A 17,259-nucleotide genomic window follows, 5' to 3' on the forward strand; every position below is an offset into this window, starting at 1 on the left:
AAGATACTTGAGAGATACAAACTTTCTCCTCAAAAGGAAAGGTAACATCTTATCCACCAAATGAAGTTGCTAAACCTACAGTGACATTTAGAATATATGAGCCATCTAAACTTGTTTGTTGGGGAAAGAGAGCTGAGAATACATTGAATGCCAAAGTTTTGTAAAGGTTCTCGAGGCAAGTATATATCGATGATGTCTCTGTGTCAGGTATATCTGGAATATCACATAGTTTCTGGAACTTTAACTGTCAGGGTGATGCATTGTTTCAGTTAGAAGGCAGTGACATACTTGGGGGAAGCGATTTGGTCTGTGAAGATAACATATATGTAATGTGTACATATGTAATGTGTAAAGTGCAATAATCTGAGGAATACTATTGCCGGAGTTAAAATTGGCACCACAGATCAAATATTTGGCTATCTAGAAGTTCCAATGGAAGTGCTCAGTAAGTCTTCTCTGAGGCTAGGCAAGTCAATCCAACTGATTCAAACTGAAGCTGAAGCAGTAGGAATTCCAGTATGCTTACTGTTATGAAAAATGAGATTCTGGGTGAAGAAGTGGTGATTCCCTCACAGAGCTGTGGACAGCGAGTGGATTATAGTTCACCAGGTAAAGGTGTCATACAAATACCATCAGAATCCTCTCATTATGGAGGCCAATGTACCATTTAGGTCTTCTTGCCCACCTACTGCAACTGTATGCTTACCTTCAGTGACGCTTATCAGATCATCTGGGTCCTTTTGGACTTTTCCCTTTTCCCAAACTATTTCCCATTCAAAGTACCATATGTGGCACTGTATCAAATGCCTCTGAAAATCCAACTAACAGACTTTCCCTTATCTCCAAAAACTCCAAACAATGGGTAAACATGATTTCCCTTTACAAAACCATGCTGATTCTTCCCAATTCTATGATTCTATGAATTACCTCAGGTATTGGTAAGTGGAAATTTATAATCTCTTTAATGATTTATTGTAACATCTTCCCCATGACAAATGTCAAGCTAACTCATATATAGTTTCCTGTTTCTTGCCACCACTTTTTATTTGCAGCTTTTCAGTCCAATGGAATCTTTCCTGAATTGAGGGAATTTTCAACATTAACACCAAGCATCACATCAGTCACCTCTGTTAAGATCCTGGGATAAAGTCCATTTGAACCCAGACACTTGTTAGCCCACAACTCCACCAGTTTGCTTAGTGCTGCTTCTCTGGTGAATAGCATTCACTCCATTCCTCACATTCCTGCACCTTCTGATTGGGAGACAATGGTATATTGGCAAGGTCACAGGTCTATTCATCTAGAACCCCAGACTAATGCTCTGGAAACAGGAATCTCCACTGTGCCAACTGGTGAAATTTTAAATCAGTAAAAGCCTGCTACCAATTGTTGTAAAAACCTATCACTTTTGGGCAGCACGGTGGCACAGTGGTTAGCACTGCTGCCTCGCAGCGCCAGAGACCTGGGTTCAATTCCCGCCTCAGGCGACTGTGTGGAGTTTGCACATTCTCCCCGTGTCTGCGTGGGTTTCCTCCGGGTGCTCCGGTTTCCTCCCACAGTCACAAAGATGTGCAGGTCAGGTGAATTGGCCATGCTAAATTGTCCCTAGTGTTAGGCAAGGGGTAAATATATGGGTGGTTTGCGCTTCGGCGGGTCGGTGTGGACTTGTTGGGCCGAAGGGCCTATTTCCACACTGTAAAGTAATCTAATCTAATCTAATCTAATCTAATCTAATCTTTCACTCAATATTCACTTAAGGAAGGAAATCTGTTATCTAATATAGCCTACATATGATATCAGAACCACAGCAATCTGGTTAACTCTAATCTTTCCTCTGGGCAATTGAGGATGGGCAATGAATGCTGGCTTGGCCAGTGATGCCTACATCTCATAAATGAATTGTAACCAAAAAAATTGCTGGAATATTTTTGGATCCTCATCGGTGAAGACAGAAGAAAATTATTTATTTGTTATATTTATTATTTCTCCATCATTTGCCTTGAATTTCCAACTCTCACTCTAGAAGATCAACACTCACTTCACTTGTACTTATTTTCTTTACCAAAAATCTGTGGAAACTGTTGCCATCTATTTTTACATTACTAGCTAGCACCCTGTCATATTTTAATTTCTTCCTCCTAATTGACATTTTAGTCATTCTCTGCTGTTCTTTATATTCTTACCAATCATCTGACTGGCTGCTCAACTTTTCACATTAATGTCCTTTTTCCTTAAGTTTAATGCTTTCCCTAACTACTAGGACTTTCATTTATGGTGGAAATATACTTATTCTGAGTATGCTGAAATATCCCCTCAAACTTACATCAGTAAAATTAAAGTCAACAGAACTATTAGGTGGAATCTTTCCCAGCCCTGGAGGAGTGACATGTGCGATGGTGAGAACGCTAGGAAACAAGACGAGGTATCCAGTGAGGATCTCCGAGTGAGCAGCGAGAGACTTATTTGTCTGGATTGTCTCTCATTATCACCTAACATTACCTCATTAAAATACAGTTTCCCATGCCCCATCTGTTCCACTGGAGAGAAAGTAGACACCAAGAATTCCCAAAATGAATGTCAAAGCAGTTACCTCATGACTCCAGCTCACTATTTGTTGCTTCATACCTCAATCTTGGACTCCCGGCATTAACATCTCAGGTCATGTTCCATGGGAGGTGACTGTATGCATCCCAAATCCATGGACCTTGATGTCTGATATATACCAACATAGCTATATCATCATGGCACATACCTAGTTCACTCACAGTGCACTTCTGCACTCTGGAATGAATTGACATCTTTCATTGGTGCAAGGACATTTTGTGCTCAGGGAGAGACATCTAGTTCAGCTTTGGATAAGGGTACATCTCAGGGATCTTGCTCACTCACTTTGAGCCCACTTCAATGCTCACATTGCCTTTCCTACCTTTGGTACTTTAACCCCACAGCCACACCATTAAAGGTTCAGAGTACTTCTGTCTTGCCTTGCTGTTTAGCGTAGGCGCAGAGCCAGGCACTTGTCATGGTTGTCAACAGTCATCAGATAAGGCTATGAATGTGTTGATGTAAGGTGCAATGCAAAGGGCCAGAGGAGCAACAAATGCAGCAACTGTCAAACAGCCTCCACATAAATAGGTCACAACTGAAGGACCCATCATATTCATGGCCGTAGTGATCGGATTTGCAAAGAATATGGGGGCATCTTATAGAAACATATACAATTATGAAAGCAATATATAACGTGGAAGTAGGAATGTTGTTTCCAATGGCAGGTGAAACTAGAACTGGGGGGCGTAGCCTCAAAATAAGGGGGGTAGATTCAGGACTGATTTGAGGTGGAACCTCTTCTCCCAAAGAGTTGTGAATCTGGGGAATTCCCTGCCCAATGAGGCAATTGAGGCTACCTCATTGTAATGTTTTCAAACAAAGATAGATAAATTTTAGGGAAAGGTCCTTTAGGGAAGAAACCTGCCATTCCCACTTGGTCTGGCTAACATGTGACTCCAGACCCACAGCAATGGGTCTCTGAGCAATGAGGAATGACCAATAAACACTGAGCGGGCCAGTGATGCCCACGTCCAATGAGTGAATATAAAATAAAACCCCGACCAACCACACGGACAGCCATTGTTTATGGCAAGGCCTCTTCGACATAACGGGCTACAAAGCGAAGTCGAACTGAATAATAGGCAGCAGTACATCCCTACCTGATGAGCTCATTCTATGCTCACTTTGAACAGAAAGTCAATGAAATGACGTCACCTATCCCAACAGCTTTGGATATACCTGTACCCACAGTTGCTGCCACAGACATTAAATCGTCTTTCTTGGGAGTGAACCCATAGAAAACAACTAGCCCAGATAGAATCCCTGACTGTGCACTCAGATCCTTTATGGACCAGCTGGTGGGACTATTTGCAGACATCTTTAACCTTCCCTTACTGTAATCTGAAGTCGCCAAATACTTCAAGAAGATCAGGAACATCCCAGTAACAAAGAAAACACATGCAGTGTGCCTCAAAGACTACTACCCGGCTCCATCATTATGACATGCTTTGAGAGGTTAGTCATGGCTCACACCAACTCCAGCTTCCCAGATTGCCTTGATCCTTTTCAGTGCACCTACTGGTGCAACATGCCCATAGCAGACACCATCTCCCGGCCCTTACACTCATCCCTCGAACATCTGGATAACAAGGACACGTACATAACAAGTGAGCATAGAATGCATTGAGTTCATCAGGTAGGGATGTACTGCTGCCTGTGATTCAGTTTGACTTTGCTTTGTAGCCCGTTATGTCATGTAAGCCTTGCCACAAACAACGGGTGTCTGTGTGATTAGTGTGGGTTTGTTTAACAGGATCCCGTAACAGGATCCTCGACTTCCTGACCCACAGACCTCAATCTGTAAGAATAGATGAGAACACCTCCTCCGCCAAAATCCTCAACACCAATGCTCCACAAGGAAGCGTATCCAGCACTCTACTATACTTCTTACAGTTTCACAACCATGTGGCCAAATTCTGTCCCAACTTTATATACAAATTGCTGATAACACCACCATTGTAGGTTGGATCCTAAACAAAAGTGAGACAGAATACAGGGGAGATTGAGTGCTTAGCGGCATGGTGTGAAGGAAGCAAAGAAGTCACTGCTGAAGTCACTGACTTCAGCAAAAGGAGTACAGGGCATGCTCCTGTCTGCATCAATGGTGGATCTTGTTCCTGGCATTGATGATCTCCAGTAATCTGTCCTGGTTCACCCACACCGACGCAATGGTCAAAAAGTGCAGTAACATCGCTGCTTCCTCAGGAGGTTCACAAGGACTCTTACCAATGTTTATAAATGTACCTTAGAAAGTATCCTATCTGGATGTATCACAACGTGGTATGGCAACTGCTCTTCCCAAGACCACAAGGAGTTACGGTACCAGGAACACAGTCAATACATCACACAAACCAGCCTTCCATCCAATGACTCCATCTAAACTTCTACTGCTTTGGGAAAGCAACCAACAAAATCAAAGACTCCTCCCACCCTGGTTATTCTCTCTTCCTTCGGGCAGAAGACATAAAGGTTTGAATATACATACAAACAGAATCAAGAACACCTTGTTTTCCACTGTTACTTTTGAACGAACCTCTCAAATACTAATCTGATCCCTCTCTGTGAACCTTCTCTGCGGCAGTAACACTGCATGCTGCACTCTGTCCTGCCAACCTGATGCACTTTGTATGGTACAATCTACCTATACAGCATGCAAAGCAAGACTTTTCACTGTACCTCAGTATACACAACAATAAATCAAACAATCAAATAATCAGAAACCCTCTGTGAAATACAAAGAAATCTCAAGTAAGAATCGGCCCATTGTTTCTGAGATGTATAATGGGAATTAATTGATAACACACATAATTAAAGAGGAAAAGTTGAAGAAATTGTGCACACAAGAACCTTTGCAGATGATAGGCAACAGACAACTACAATTTTGTGGGATTGTGTTAAGAGAGAGCGAGAGAGAGAGACAAGATAATAGTGAATGATAAAATTAAATGTAGTAGAATGAGACAGAGATAAACAAGGGTATACTCCAAAAGCTTAAGCAGAGCAGGTCCAAGGTTTGAGAACAACTAGTATTAGTTGTTGTCAAGGACTATGAAAGCCAAAAAGACATGATTGCTGACATTATAATACATGCCACTTAAAGAAGAACATTTTATTGTATTGTTAAATTCAGCTGGCTTCCTTATCCTCACTCTGGCATCTCTGAAATCCCAATTTAGGGAGGCACGATGGCTCAGTGGTTAGCACTGATGCCTCACAGTGCCAGGGACCTGGGTTCGATTCCAGCCTTGGGCAACTGTGTGGAGTTTGCACGTTATCCACGTGTTCACGTGGGTTTCCTCCGGGTGCTCCGGTTTCCTCCCGCAATCCAAAGATGTGCAGGTTAGGTGAATTGGCCCATGGCAAATTGCACATAATGTTGAGGGATGCGTAGGTTAGGTGCATTAGTCATGGGTAAATGAACCAGAGCTACATATCTGAGACGGGAAGTGACAGGATGTAACTAATCTATCGGGAAGGTTATTCATGTGATGGAACAAAGGGATCAATTAAAGTGTGTCTGCTTTAATGCAAGGAGTGCCAGAAATAAGAGTGATGAACTTACAGTATGGATCAGTACTTGGGACTATGATATTGTGGCCATAATGGAGATGTGGGTTTCACAGGGGCAGGAATGGTTGCTAGATGTTCTAGGGTTTAGAATGTTTAGAAAGAACAGAGAGGGTGGAAAAAGAGGAGGGGGTGTAGCATTACTAATCAGAGAGTGCACCACAGCTACAGAAATGAAGGATGTTGAGGAAAGTTTGTCTACTGAGATAGTATGGGTGGAAATTAGGAACAACAAGGGAGCAGCCTCCTCATTGGGAGTTTCTACAGACCTCTGAATAGCTTTAGGGAGATTGAAGAACTCATAGGCCAGCAGACTTTGGAAAAATGCAGATGTAACAGGGTTGTTGTTATGGGTGACTTCAACTTTCCCAACATTGACTGGAACCTCCTTAGTGCAGATGGTTTGGATGGACCCATTTTTGTCAGGTGTGTTAAGGAGGGTTTCTTTACTCAGTATATAGACAGGCTGACAGGGAGAGAGGCCATTTTGGATTTGGTGCTCGGCATGAGCCAGGACAGGTGTCAGATGTTGCAGTGGGAGAACACTTTGGTGACAGTGATCACAACTGCCTCCTATTTACCATACATTTGGAGAGGGGAAGGAGCAGTTACCAAAGGAAGATACATAATTGGGGAAAAGGAAATTATGACGCTATCAGACAGGAGTTGGGAAGTACAGAGTGGGAGCAGTTGTTCCACAGAAAGGGCATAACAGACATGTGGAGACTGATTAAGGAGCAATTGTTATGAGTGATGCACAAATTTGTTTCTTGGAGACAAGCAAGAAGAGGGAAGGTTAAGGAACTTTGGATGATGAGAACAGAGGAGCTTCTCCTCAAAAGGAAGACGACAGCTTACGTAAGGTGGAGGAAGCAAGGATCTAGCACAACTTTAGAGGATTACAGTTGAAAAGTGTGGTGCTGGAAAAACACAGCAGGCCAGGCAGCATCCGAGGAGCAGGAGAATCGACGTTTCGGGCATAAGCTCGTGTGAGGCTGGTGTGCCAAGCGGGCTGAGATAAAAGGTAGGGGGGATGGCGGATGGAAGTATATAGGGACTGGATGTCCATCGTGAAGATAAGGCGTTGGGGGCCAGGGAAGTGAAAATCATGGAGGAGGTGGAGGGCGTGGGTGGTGTCCCGAACATAGGTGGGGAGTTCTTGGACTAAGGGGGACAGGACAATGTCGAGGTATGCAGAGTTGAGTTCGGTGGGCCAGGAGCAGGCTGAGACAATGGGTCAGCCAGGGCAGTCGGATTTGTGGATTTTGGGCAAGAGGTAGAAACGGGCGGTGCGGGGTTGTGGGACTATGAGGTTGGAGGCGGTGGATGGGAAATCCCCTGAGGTGATGAGGTTATGGATGGTCTGGGGGATGATGGTTTGGTGGTGGGAGGTGGGGTCATGGTCAAGGGGGCAGTAGGAGGAGTTGTCCATGAGCTGGCGTTTAGCCTCAGCAATGTAAAGATTGGTGCGCCAAACTACCACTGCGCCTCCCTTGTCTGCCAGTTTGATGGTGAGGTTGGGGTTGGAGTGGAGAGAGTGGAGGGCTGCGCGTTGTGAGAGTGAGAGGTTGGAGTGGGTGAGAGGGGTGGACAGGTTGAGGCGGTCAATGTCGCGGCGGCAGTTGGATATGAAGAGATCAAAGGCGGGTAAGAGGCCAGCACGGGGTGTCCAGGCAGGTGGGGTGTGTTGGAGGCGGGAGAAGGGGTCTGGCGGATGGAAGTGTATAGGGACCTTTTATCTACCTTTTATCTCAGCCCGCTTGGCACACCAGCCTCATTTCTGAAGAAGGGTTATGCCTGAAACGTCGATTCGCCTGCTCCTCGGATGCTGCCTGGCCTGCTGTGTTTTTCCAGCATCACACTTTTCAACTCTGGTCTCCAGCATCTGCAGTCCTCACTTTTTCCTTTAGAGGATTACAGGCTTACTAGAAAGGAGCTCAGAAATGGACTGAGGAGAGACAGGAGAGGGCATGAAAAAGGCTTAGCAGGAAAGATTCGGGAGAACCCAAAGGCATTTTACTCATAAGTGAGGAATAAGAGAATGATCAGGAAGAAGGTAGGGCCGGTCAGGGATAGAGTAGGGTACTTGTGCATGGAGTCTGAGCAAGTAGGGGAAGCACTAAAAGAGGTTTTTGCTTCAGTTTTCACTAAGGAAAGGGACCTTGTTGTAAATGAGAACTTTGAGGAGCTGGGAAACAGGCTTGAACAGAGCAAGATTGACGAAGTTGATGTGCTGGAAATTTTGGCACACATTAAGATTGATAAGTCCCCAAGGCCAGACCAGATTTATCCTAGGCCACTCTGGGAAGCAAGAAAGGAGGTTGCTAAGCTGCTGGAGAGGATCTTTGCCTCCTCACTCACCACAGGAGTCGTACCAGAGGATTGGAAGTAGGCGAATGTTGTTCCTCTTTTCAGGAAGGGTAACAGGGAAATCCCTGGCAATTACAGACTAGTCAGACTTACATCTGTGGTCAGCAAGGTTTTGGAAAGAATTCTGAGGGATAGGATTTATGACTGTTTCGAAAAGCATGCTAAATTGCCCGTAGTGTTAGGTTAAAGGGGTAAATGTAGGGGTATGGGTGGGTTGCGCTTCGGCGGGTCGGTGTGGACTTGTTGGGCCGAAGGGCTTGTTTCCACACTGTAAGTAATCTAATCTAATCATCTAATCTAATCTAATCTAATCTAATCTAATCTAATCAAAGTAATCTAATCTAATCTAATCATAGTGTGATTAAAAGTAGTCAGCATGGCTTTGTGGTCATGCCTCACAAATCTTACTGAGTTCTTTGAGGAGGTGCCGAGACAGGTTGATGAATGTCGAGCAGTGGATGTGGTGTATATGGACTTCAGCAGAGTATTTGATGAGGTTCTCCATGGTAGGTTCATTCATAAAGTCAGGAGATATGGGATACACAGAGATTTGGCTGTCTGGATTCAGAATTGGTTGGCTGACAGAAGGCAGAGAGTGATTGTAGATGGAAAGTATTCTGCCTGGAGGTCAGTGGTGAGTGGTGTCCTGCAGGGCTCTGTTCTTGGGCCTCTACTCTTTGTAGTTTTTATGAATTACTTGGATGAGGAGGTTGAGGGCTGGGTTAGTATTTTTACCAATGCCACAAAGGTCGGAGGTGCCGTTGATAGTATCGAGGGCTGTTGCAGGCTGTAGCGCAATATAGACAGGATGCAGAGCTGGGCTGAGAAATGACAGATGGAGTTCAACCTATATAAATGCGAAGTGTTGCATTTTGGAAGGTCAAAATTGAATGCCGAATATAAGATTAAAGATAGGATTCTTGGCAGTGTGGAGGAACAGAGGGATCTTGCTGTTCAAGTTCATAGATCCCTCAAAGTTGCCACCGAAGTGGATAGGATTGTTAAGAAAGCATATGGTGTTTTGGCTTTCATTAACAGGGGGATCGAGTTTAAGAGCCGTGAGGTTTTGCTGCAGCTCTGCAAGACCCTGGTGAGACCACACTTGGAATATTGCGTCCATTTCTGGTCACCCTATTATAGGAAACATATGGAGGCTTTGGAGAGGGTGCAAAGAAGGTTTGCCAGGATGCTGCCTGGACTGGAGGCCTTGTCTTACAAAGAGAGGTTGACTAAGTTCGGACTTTTCTTGCTGGAAAGAAGAAGGAAAAGAGGTGACCCAATCGAGATGTACAAGGTAATGAGAGGCATGGATAGAGTCAATAGCCAGAGACTTTTCCCCAGGGCAGGATTGACTGGCACGAGGGGTCATAGTTTTAAGATATTAAGAGGAGACGTCAGAGGTAGATTCTTTACGCAGAGAGTTGTGAATGCATGGAATGTTTTGCCAGTGGTGCTGGTGGAAACAGAGTCATTAGGAACAATTAAGCGACTACTGGACATGCACATGGACAGCAGTGAATTGAGGAGTGCGTAAGTTAGGTTATTTTATTTTAGATTAGGAATAATCCTCGGCACAACATTGTGGGCCGCAGGGGCCTGTTCTGTGCTGTACTTTTCTATGTTCTATGTTCTATATAAATGTAGAGTAATGGAGAATGGGTTTGGGTGGGATACTTTTTGGAGGGTTGGTGTGGACTTGTTGGGCTGAAGGGCTGAATTCACACTGTAGGCATTCTATGAATTGCCCATGGCTTGCTGGCACTGAACAATCCCAGGACCCCTAGCCCTAACGGTTGTCTACTATAGCAAACCTGTTTCTGCTCCCTGGCCCAAGTCCGCCGTCTGGCTCTTAGGTATATGAAATGAGGGAGCTTCAGCAATACAAACAGAGTTGAAGTTTAAGGGAAATGGTTAGATACTTTCCACGAGGGGTTAGTCAAAGCCGAGCATTTGTGTGGTGAGAATATTATTTGCCACTTGTTAGTCTAGGGTGTAGGTTTGCTCGCTGAGCTGTAGGTTTAATATCCAGATGTTTCATCATCAGTGGCGACCTCCAAGTCCATGCATTCACAACTCTCTGTGTAAAGAATCTACCTCTGACATCTCCTCTATACGCTCCTCCTAATATCTTAAAACTATGACCCCTCGTACCAGTCAATCCTGCCCTGGGTAAAAGTCTCTGGCTATTGACTCAATCCATGCCTCTCATTACCTTGTACACCTTGATTGGGTCACCTCTTTTCCTTCTTCTTTCCAGCGAGAAAAGTCCGAACTTGAAGGTTGCCACTGATGATGTTACCTAGCCAGGTAATGAAACGTCTGGATATCAAACCTACAGCTCAGCGAGCAAACCTACACCCTAAACCTCAACCTGAGCTACAAACCTTCACAAACTTGTTAGTCTGAATGCTGTCCAGGTCTTGCTGCATCTGGACACACACTACCTCACTAGAAGTTTTCCCTCATATCCACTGACTTTGGTTTTATTTGGACTAGTTGATGCTATGCTCAATAAAATGTTGCCTTGATGTCAAAGGCAGTCACTTTCAGCTCACCGGGTTTACCTGGCTTGACCGTAATGGTAAACTGGGGTATACGTTGGTCCATACAGGTTGTAGTTGAATACAATTCTATTCATGCTACTACTGACCTACTGCCTCCTAAATGCACAGTTTTGAGTTGCTAGAATTTGAGCCACAATGGAATGTAGCTTCCTCTCCACGAGGGAAAGGTCATACAAGTTTTCCCTCAATGTTTTTCTTTTCTTACACTCCCTTTATTCTCTCGCCATTTCTCCTTCTGGACCTGCTTTGGCAATAAATTCATCTAGTTTTATTTAAAATTACGCTAAACTTTCGGAAAAAAAAGTTCTTATTCTTTATCAATATTGACAAGACTCAAGCAGCCTACAACATACCTTCTTTTTATCACAATCATCAAGATGGTTCTGTATGAACTGGATACTGGCTGTGAAATCTGAAGCGTTGAACTCATATGGAATACACCATCCCAGAGGACCAAACTTGCGCCGTTCCTAATGTGTAATAGGAAGTGAATTGTTGCTTGTAAAACTGACTTTAAATTACTTCTAATGAAATATTTCAATATCATCAACAGCAATGTAATTTACATACATATGGGATGCAGTTAATATACTCAGGGGATTTACCAGGGCAATATCAAAAGAAATTACGACTGACCCACATCAGGAGATAATCAGGACTACTGATGAATGCTTGGCCAAAGAGACAGATTGTTAAGGAGCATCTTAAAGAAGGAGAAATGGAAAAATGGAGAGATTGATTACAGTTCAAGGACACAATCGCTACAGGCAATATCACAGATGGTCGGGCTGGGAAAGGCAGTCAGGGGCAGATAGTGATGGGGATCGGTCAGGCAAAACAAGCCAGAGTTGGAGGAAGAAGGAATTCTTGGAGGGCTGAAGGGCCGGAGGGGTTATTAAGGTACGAGGATGAGACCATGAGGTGTGGTCTTAACAAGGTAATGAAAACAATATAGTTACTTGATGGGGAATCAATATAGGTCAGCACGCACAAGAGTGACAGCTGAGCAGGATCTCACCAGGCGAGTTTACACTCAACCAAAATTTGGATTGGAAAGTTATAGAGGTTGCAAGATGGGTAGATCCACATGGGAAACATTGGAATGGTCAAGTCCATTAGTTAAAAGATAACTTTGGATGAGCAATTCAGGAGCTCATAATTTGAGGCAGGACAGAGCTGATGAATGAAACTAAGTTGAAACTGACAGTCTTTATGATGAAGAAGCTATCTGAATATTAGAACTCTTTTTGATGTAAGTCAAAGAAATTATTGTGCTCAGTGTTTACCTGAGCAGCACGGTGGCTCAGTGGTTAGCACTGCTGCCTCACAGCACCAGGATCCCAGGTTCAATTCCAGCCTCAGGCGCCTGTCTGTGTGGAGTTTGCACATTCTCCCCATGTCTGCGTGGGTTTCCTCCGGGTGCTCCGGTTTCCTCCCACAGTCCAAAGATGTGCAGGTCAGGTGAATTGGCCGTGCTAAATTCCCCCTAGTGTTAGGTGCATTAGTCATGGGAGGCACGGTGGCACAGTGGTTAGCACTGCTGCCTCGCAGCGCCAGAGACCCGGGTTCAATTCCCGCCTCAGGCGACTGACTGTGTGGAGTTTGCACGTTCTCCCCGTGTCTGCGTGGGTTTCCTCCGGGTGCTCCGGTTTCCTCCCACACTCCAAAGATGTGCAAGTCAGGTGAATTCGCCATGCTAAATTGCCCGTAGTGTTAGGTAAAGGGGTAAATGTAGGGGTATGGGTGGGTTACGCTTCGGCGGGTCGGTGTGGACTTGTTGGGCCGAAGGGCCTGTTTCCACACTGTAAGTAATCTAATCTAATCTAAATCTATTTCAGTTACTCTTACTTATGATCATTCTTGAGATTTTTTTCTGCATTCTTTCTGCTTCAACAAACCCTCTTGAAGTGTGACACCCAGAATGTGATCTAATACTGGAGTTGAGGCTGAACTGGTGCCCCATACAAGTTGAACATAACTTCTTCACTTCACATTCTATGGTCCTATCTATAAAGCGTAGGATGCTGTGTACTTTATTAACCATTCTTATTGAGTCATAGACTCCTACAGGACTGAGACTGGCCAATCGGCCCAAATTGGTCCATGCCTACCAAAATGCCTACCCAAGCTAACCCTATTTCCATGTATTTGGTGCATATCCTTCTAAATTTTTTCTATGTTGTTCATGTACCTGCATCAATCACCTTTGCTGGCAGCTTATTGCACATGCTTACTACCCTCTATGTAAAAATGTTGTCCCTCATGTTGTCTTTAACTTTTTCCCCTCTAACCTTAAACTGATGCCCCCTAGTCCTCAATTCCCCAATGCTGGGAAAAAGACCGAGTTCATTCACCCTATCCATGCCTCTCATGATCTTATACACTTCTATAAGATCCCACCTCAGTCTCCTACGCTCTACAGAAAAAAGTCCTAGCTTGTCCAACCTCTCGCTATAAGTCAGACCATTGAGTCCTGGCAACATCCTTGTAAATTTCTTCTGCTTTCTTTCCAGTTTATTAACATCCTTTCTATAGCAAGGTGACCAAAACTGAGCACAATAACTCCAAGTGTTGTCTCACTTGCATCCTATATAACTGCAACATAACTTTCCAACTTTTATACTCAATGTTGTGACTGATGAAGTCCAATGTGTCAAAAGCCTTCTTCACTGCCCTGTCTACCTGTGACTCTACTTGCAGAGAACCGTGCACCTGAACTCCAATGTCCCTCTGTTCCATTACACTCCTTAAGGTCCTATCATTCACCATCAAATCAAACTCCTACTTTGATTTCACTTTCCAAAACGCAAGACCTCATACTTATCTATATTAAAGTCTATTTGATTAGATTAGATTACTTACAGTGTGGAAACAGGCCCTTTGGCCCAAAGTCCACACCGACCCGCCGAAGAGCAACCCAACCAAACCCCTTCACCAAACACTACGGGCAATTTAGCATGGCCAATTCACCTAACCTGCACATTTTTGGACTGTGGGAGGAAACCGGAGAACCCGGAGGAAACCCACGCAGACATGGGGAGAATATGAAAACGCCAAAAAGACAGTTGCCTGAGGTGGGAATTGAATCCGGGTCTCTGGCGCTGTGAGGCAGCAGTGCTAACCACTGTGCCACTGTGCCGCCCATAGACTATCCCTAAAAAGTCCACATTGGACTTTGCCATTTCTCGGCCCACTTCTCCAGCTGATCAAGGTCCTGCTGCAATTTCTGATAACCTTCCTCAGTACCCATGATACCGCCTATTTTAGTGTCATCGGCAAACTTATTAATCATGTCTTGGACATTCACATCCAAAGCATTGATATAGGTAACAAACAGCAATGGGCCTAGCACTGACTCCTGAGGCACAGGCCTCCAGTCCACTATTACCCTCTGCTTCCTACCATCAAGTCAATTGTGTATCCAATTTGCTAGCTCTCCTGGAATTCCATGTGATCTCACCTTCCAGAACAACCTACCATGTGGAACCTTACCAAAGGCTTTACTGATATCCATGTAGACTATGTCTACTGCCCTCCCTTCATCAACCTTGCTGGTCATTTTGTCAAAGCACTCGAACAAATTTGTGATGCATGATCCCCCACTCACAAAGCTTTGCTGACTATTCCTTATCAAACCCTATCTTTCCAAATGAATGTCTATCTTATCCCTCAGAATATTCTCAAGACAGGTGTTAGACTTACTGGTCTACAGTTCCCAGGTTTTCTTTGAATAAGGACACAACATTCACAACCCTCCTGTCTCTGGATCTTACTCCTGGATCTCATTAGCCGGGCCCCTGCAACTTATTTTCTAGAGTCTTGCAGAGTTCTTGGATATATCTGGTCACCTTCATACATTCGAAAACATCCAACACATCTTCTGCTGTGATAGGGACTATCTGTCTTGGCACTTTCACTGTTTTAAACACCCATGTTTCTGTGTTCCTGCAGACGTTTTAGAATCATCTGCATAATTTCCTATTGCCTTTCCATATTCTTGCTAGCAAATGAATGACTTCACATTTATCGAAATTAAATTTCCTCTGTCACTTGTCCATCCATTCGAGCACTATTTGTATGTCCTTTTGAAGTTCTAAGCCATTCACCTCACAGTTCACAAGACTCGTAAAATTCATATGCTCAACAAAGTTTGAAACTGTATCCATACACGTCATTAAATCCTGATCATTAAAGAGCAAAGCTTCCGACACTGGTATGTGAACATCTCAAACTTTGGAAAACTCTTTGATTATTTACCACAGAATTTCCACTTTATCTGCACCAGTAAAAGAAAGTCAACTGCACCTCACCTGACAGTCCATGTGCAAATCATGTGAGCTGCTGATTGATGGTGATCTACCCACTTTGCAATTTTGGTGCACACATAGCACACCTGAGTTTGTACCCTTGCCATCAGATCCAAAATTTGACTAAATTCAAGGATGTTCAATTTGGGTTGACTGAGGGAATGTGTTCCACGTTCATCTGGCCCATAGGTGGTGCTGGAAAAGTATTCAGCTGATGGGTCTGTCCCCTGACCACCATTTGAAAATCAAATCTGGTGGCACAATTACCATGTATGTCTGCCACAATCCGAATTGCTGCCCCCTCACCACCTCCCCTTTTAATTTGTAAAACTCAAATTAAGGTAGACCAGAAGTCAAGTTCCTGGTTTAAACCAGTTAAAAAATAATTCATTACAAGTCATTGCAATAGATTTACTAGGATAAAGAGATACAATTAGAAACAAAAAAGCGATGCTAACATTTAAATCATGATAAACAAGCGCTTAATTCTTTATTTTTTACCGAAGGTTTGGTATCTAGGTACATAAGATGATGCCATGATTGGCGACATTGTAAACTTTTCATTGTATTTCCCCCTGTACTTCTGTACACCTGACAATAAAACCTGATCCTGATTCTAATTATAGGAAGAAAGTCCCATTGTGTTCTGCAATGTTGGGGCATTCTACTTGAGTTCTTTGTTGTTAAAGTGAAGAAGTTAACACATGAAGTCAGATAAAGTAATTATGACGGCTGCTGTAATTTCATGGTTGTTGTTTTCTTACACGATTGGTCAGTGCAGGATAGCAGACTTTGAAGGAGAATGAAGATTCTTGCTTGTGGTTCTGCCGATTTGGCACTTTTATCAACTTAATTACCTTACCACAGACCATTAACTGTTTTGATCTCTCTTCTCAATTTCCTATTTGTCATGGATGAACCCGTTCTTGTTTTGAAATTGCTTATTCTTTTGAAATATTGGGCTGGATTTTTTTGAGAAATGGCCCATCTCTTTTCTGTGAAAGGCTAGAGCTCCACACATCGAACAGGAGATCCCAGTCAGGGCTCCTTCAGAAATATGGAGCTGTACCTCCACACTCACAGTTTTCTCCTAGTGCAGAACTGTCAGAAAATGGATATCATATCCCTTTTTCAATGCAACCTCACCTGTGTACTCTGAAATATAAAGATTCAGACTGTCACACGGTCAAACAGTATCAAACAGTAAGTACACAATGTAAGTGTAAAATTACTGAGACGGTACTGGCTATAAGTAAAAGGGGATCGGGTCCAGAATGGGAGAATGAGGAGGAATGGGTCTGGAGCAGGAGAAGGTGGGGCTTGAGTTCAGAATGAGTCAATCATTGATTAGGATTATAGTGAGATAGTCAGATCTGGCTCTATTACCTGGACTGTGGTGTGTAGGAAAGCAACTGCATACAATAACGGTTTCCACATGGGTAGATTTGAATATTCGATTTGGTCTTGAGTAATTCCAGTGAATGTCCTTTTCAGTCCTGCCCGCACTCCCTGAGGGGGCTCATTAGTGTACTTGATGGATGTCTGGAAAGTAAACAATGGACAATTAGCCTTCAAGTAAACAATGAGAGAAATGAATTGGTTAAATAACAAATGATTTGTGTTAATTACACAATCAGAGATGGATGTAGGTTTACTAAGCCTGTGCGTAGTGACTTCTGAGCATGCTATTCATCTGATTCACCAATCATTCATTCAGTAACCACACCAATCAGCGTAGATTTGAACCAGGAAGACCAGAATGACCCAGACTCCAGCCATACCTCTACTGTTGGTCTTTGTTGGAATATGAGTCAATATAGAATTTCCTTTGACTTGCTGAATTT

General features: G+C 43.6%; 1 protein-coding gene across 1 annotated transcript in view; it reads right to left on the reverse strand.

The window, feature by feature from the left end:
* The window catches only part of LOC122540182 (dynein axonemal heavy chain 8-like), a 1,370,012-nt gene that overhangs the window by 83,264 nt on the left and 1,269,489 nt on the right, over positions 1-17,259 (reverse strand). The window contains exons 85-86 of the mRNA XM_087976825.1: positions 16,802-16,957; positions 11,462-11,578 (exon numbers count right to left, since the gene is read on the reverse strand). Of these exons, the coding sequence (XP_087832951.1) occupies positions 11,462-11,578; positions 16,802-16,957 (273 nt within the window). The remainder of the gene's footprint in view (positions 1-11,461; positions 11,579-16,801; positions 16,958-17,259) is intronic.

The sequence above is a fragment of the Chiloscyllium plagiosum genome, unplaced genomic scaffold (assembly GCF_037043375.1).
Source record: "Chiloscyllium plagiosum isolate Xiang-an unplaced genomic scaffold, Cpla_swu_hap1 HiC_scaffold_3, whole genome shotgun sequence".
Lineage (NCBI taxonomy): Eukaryota > Metazoa > Chordata > Chondrichthyes > Orectolobiformes > Hemiscylliidae > Chiloscyllium > Chiloscyllium plagiosum.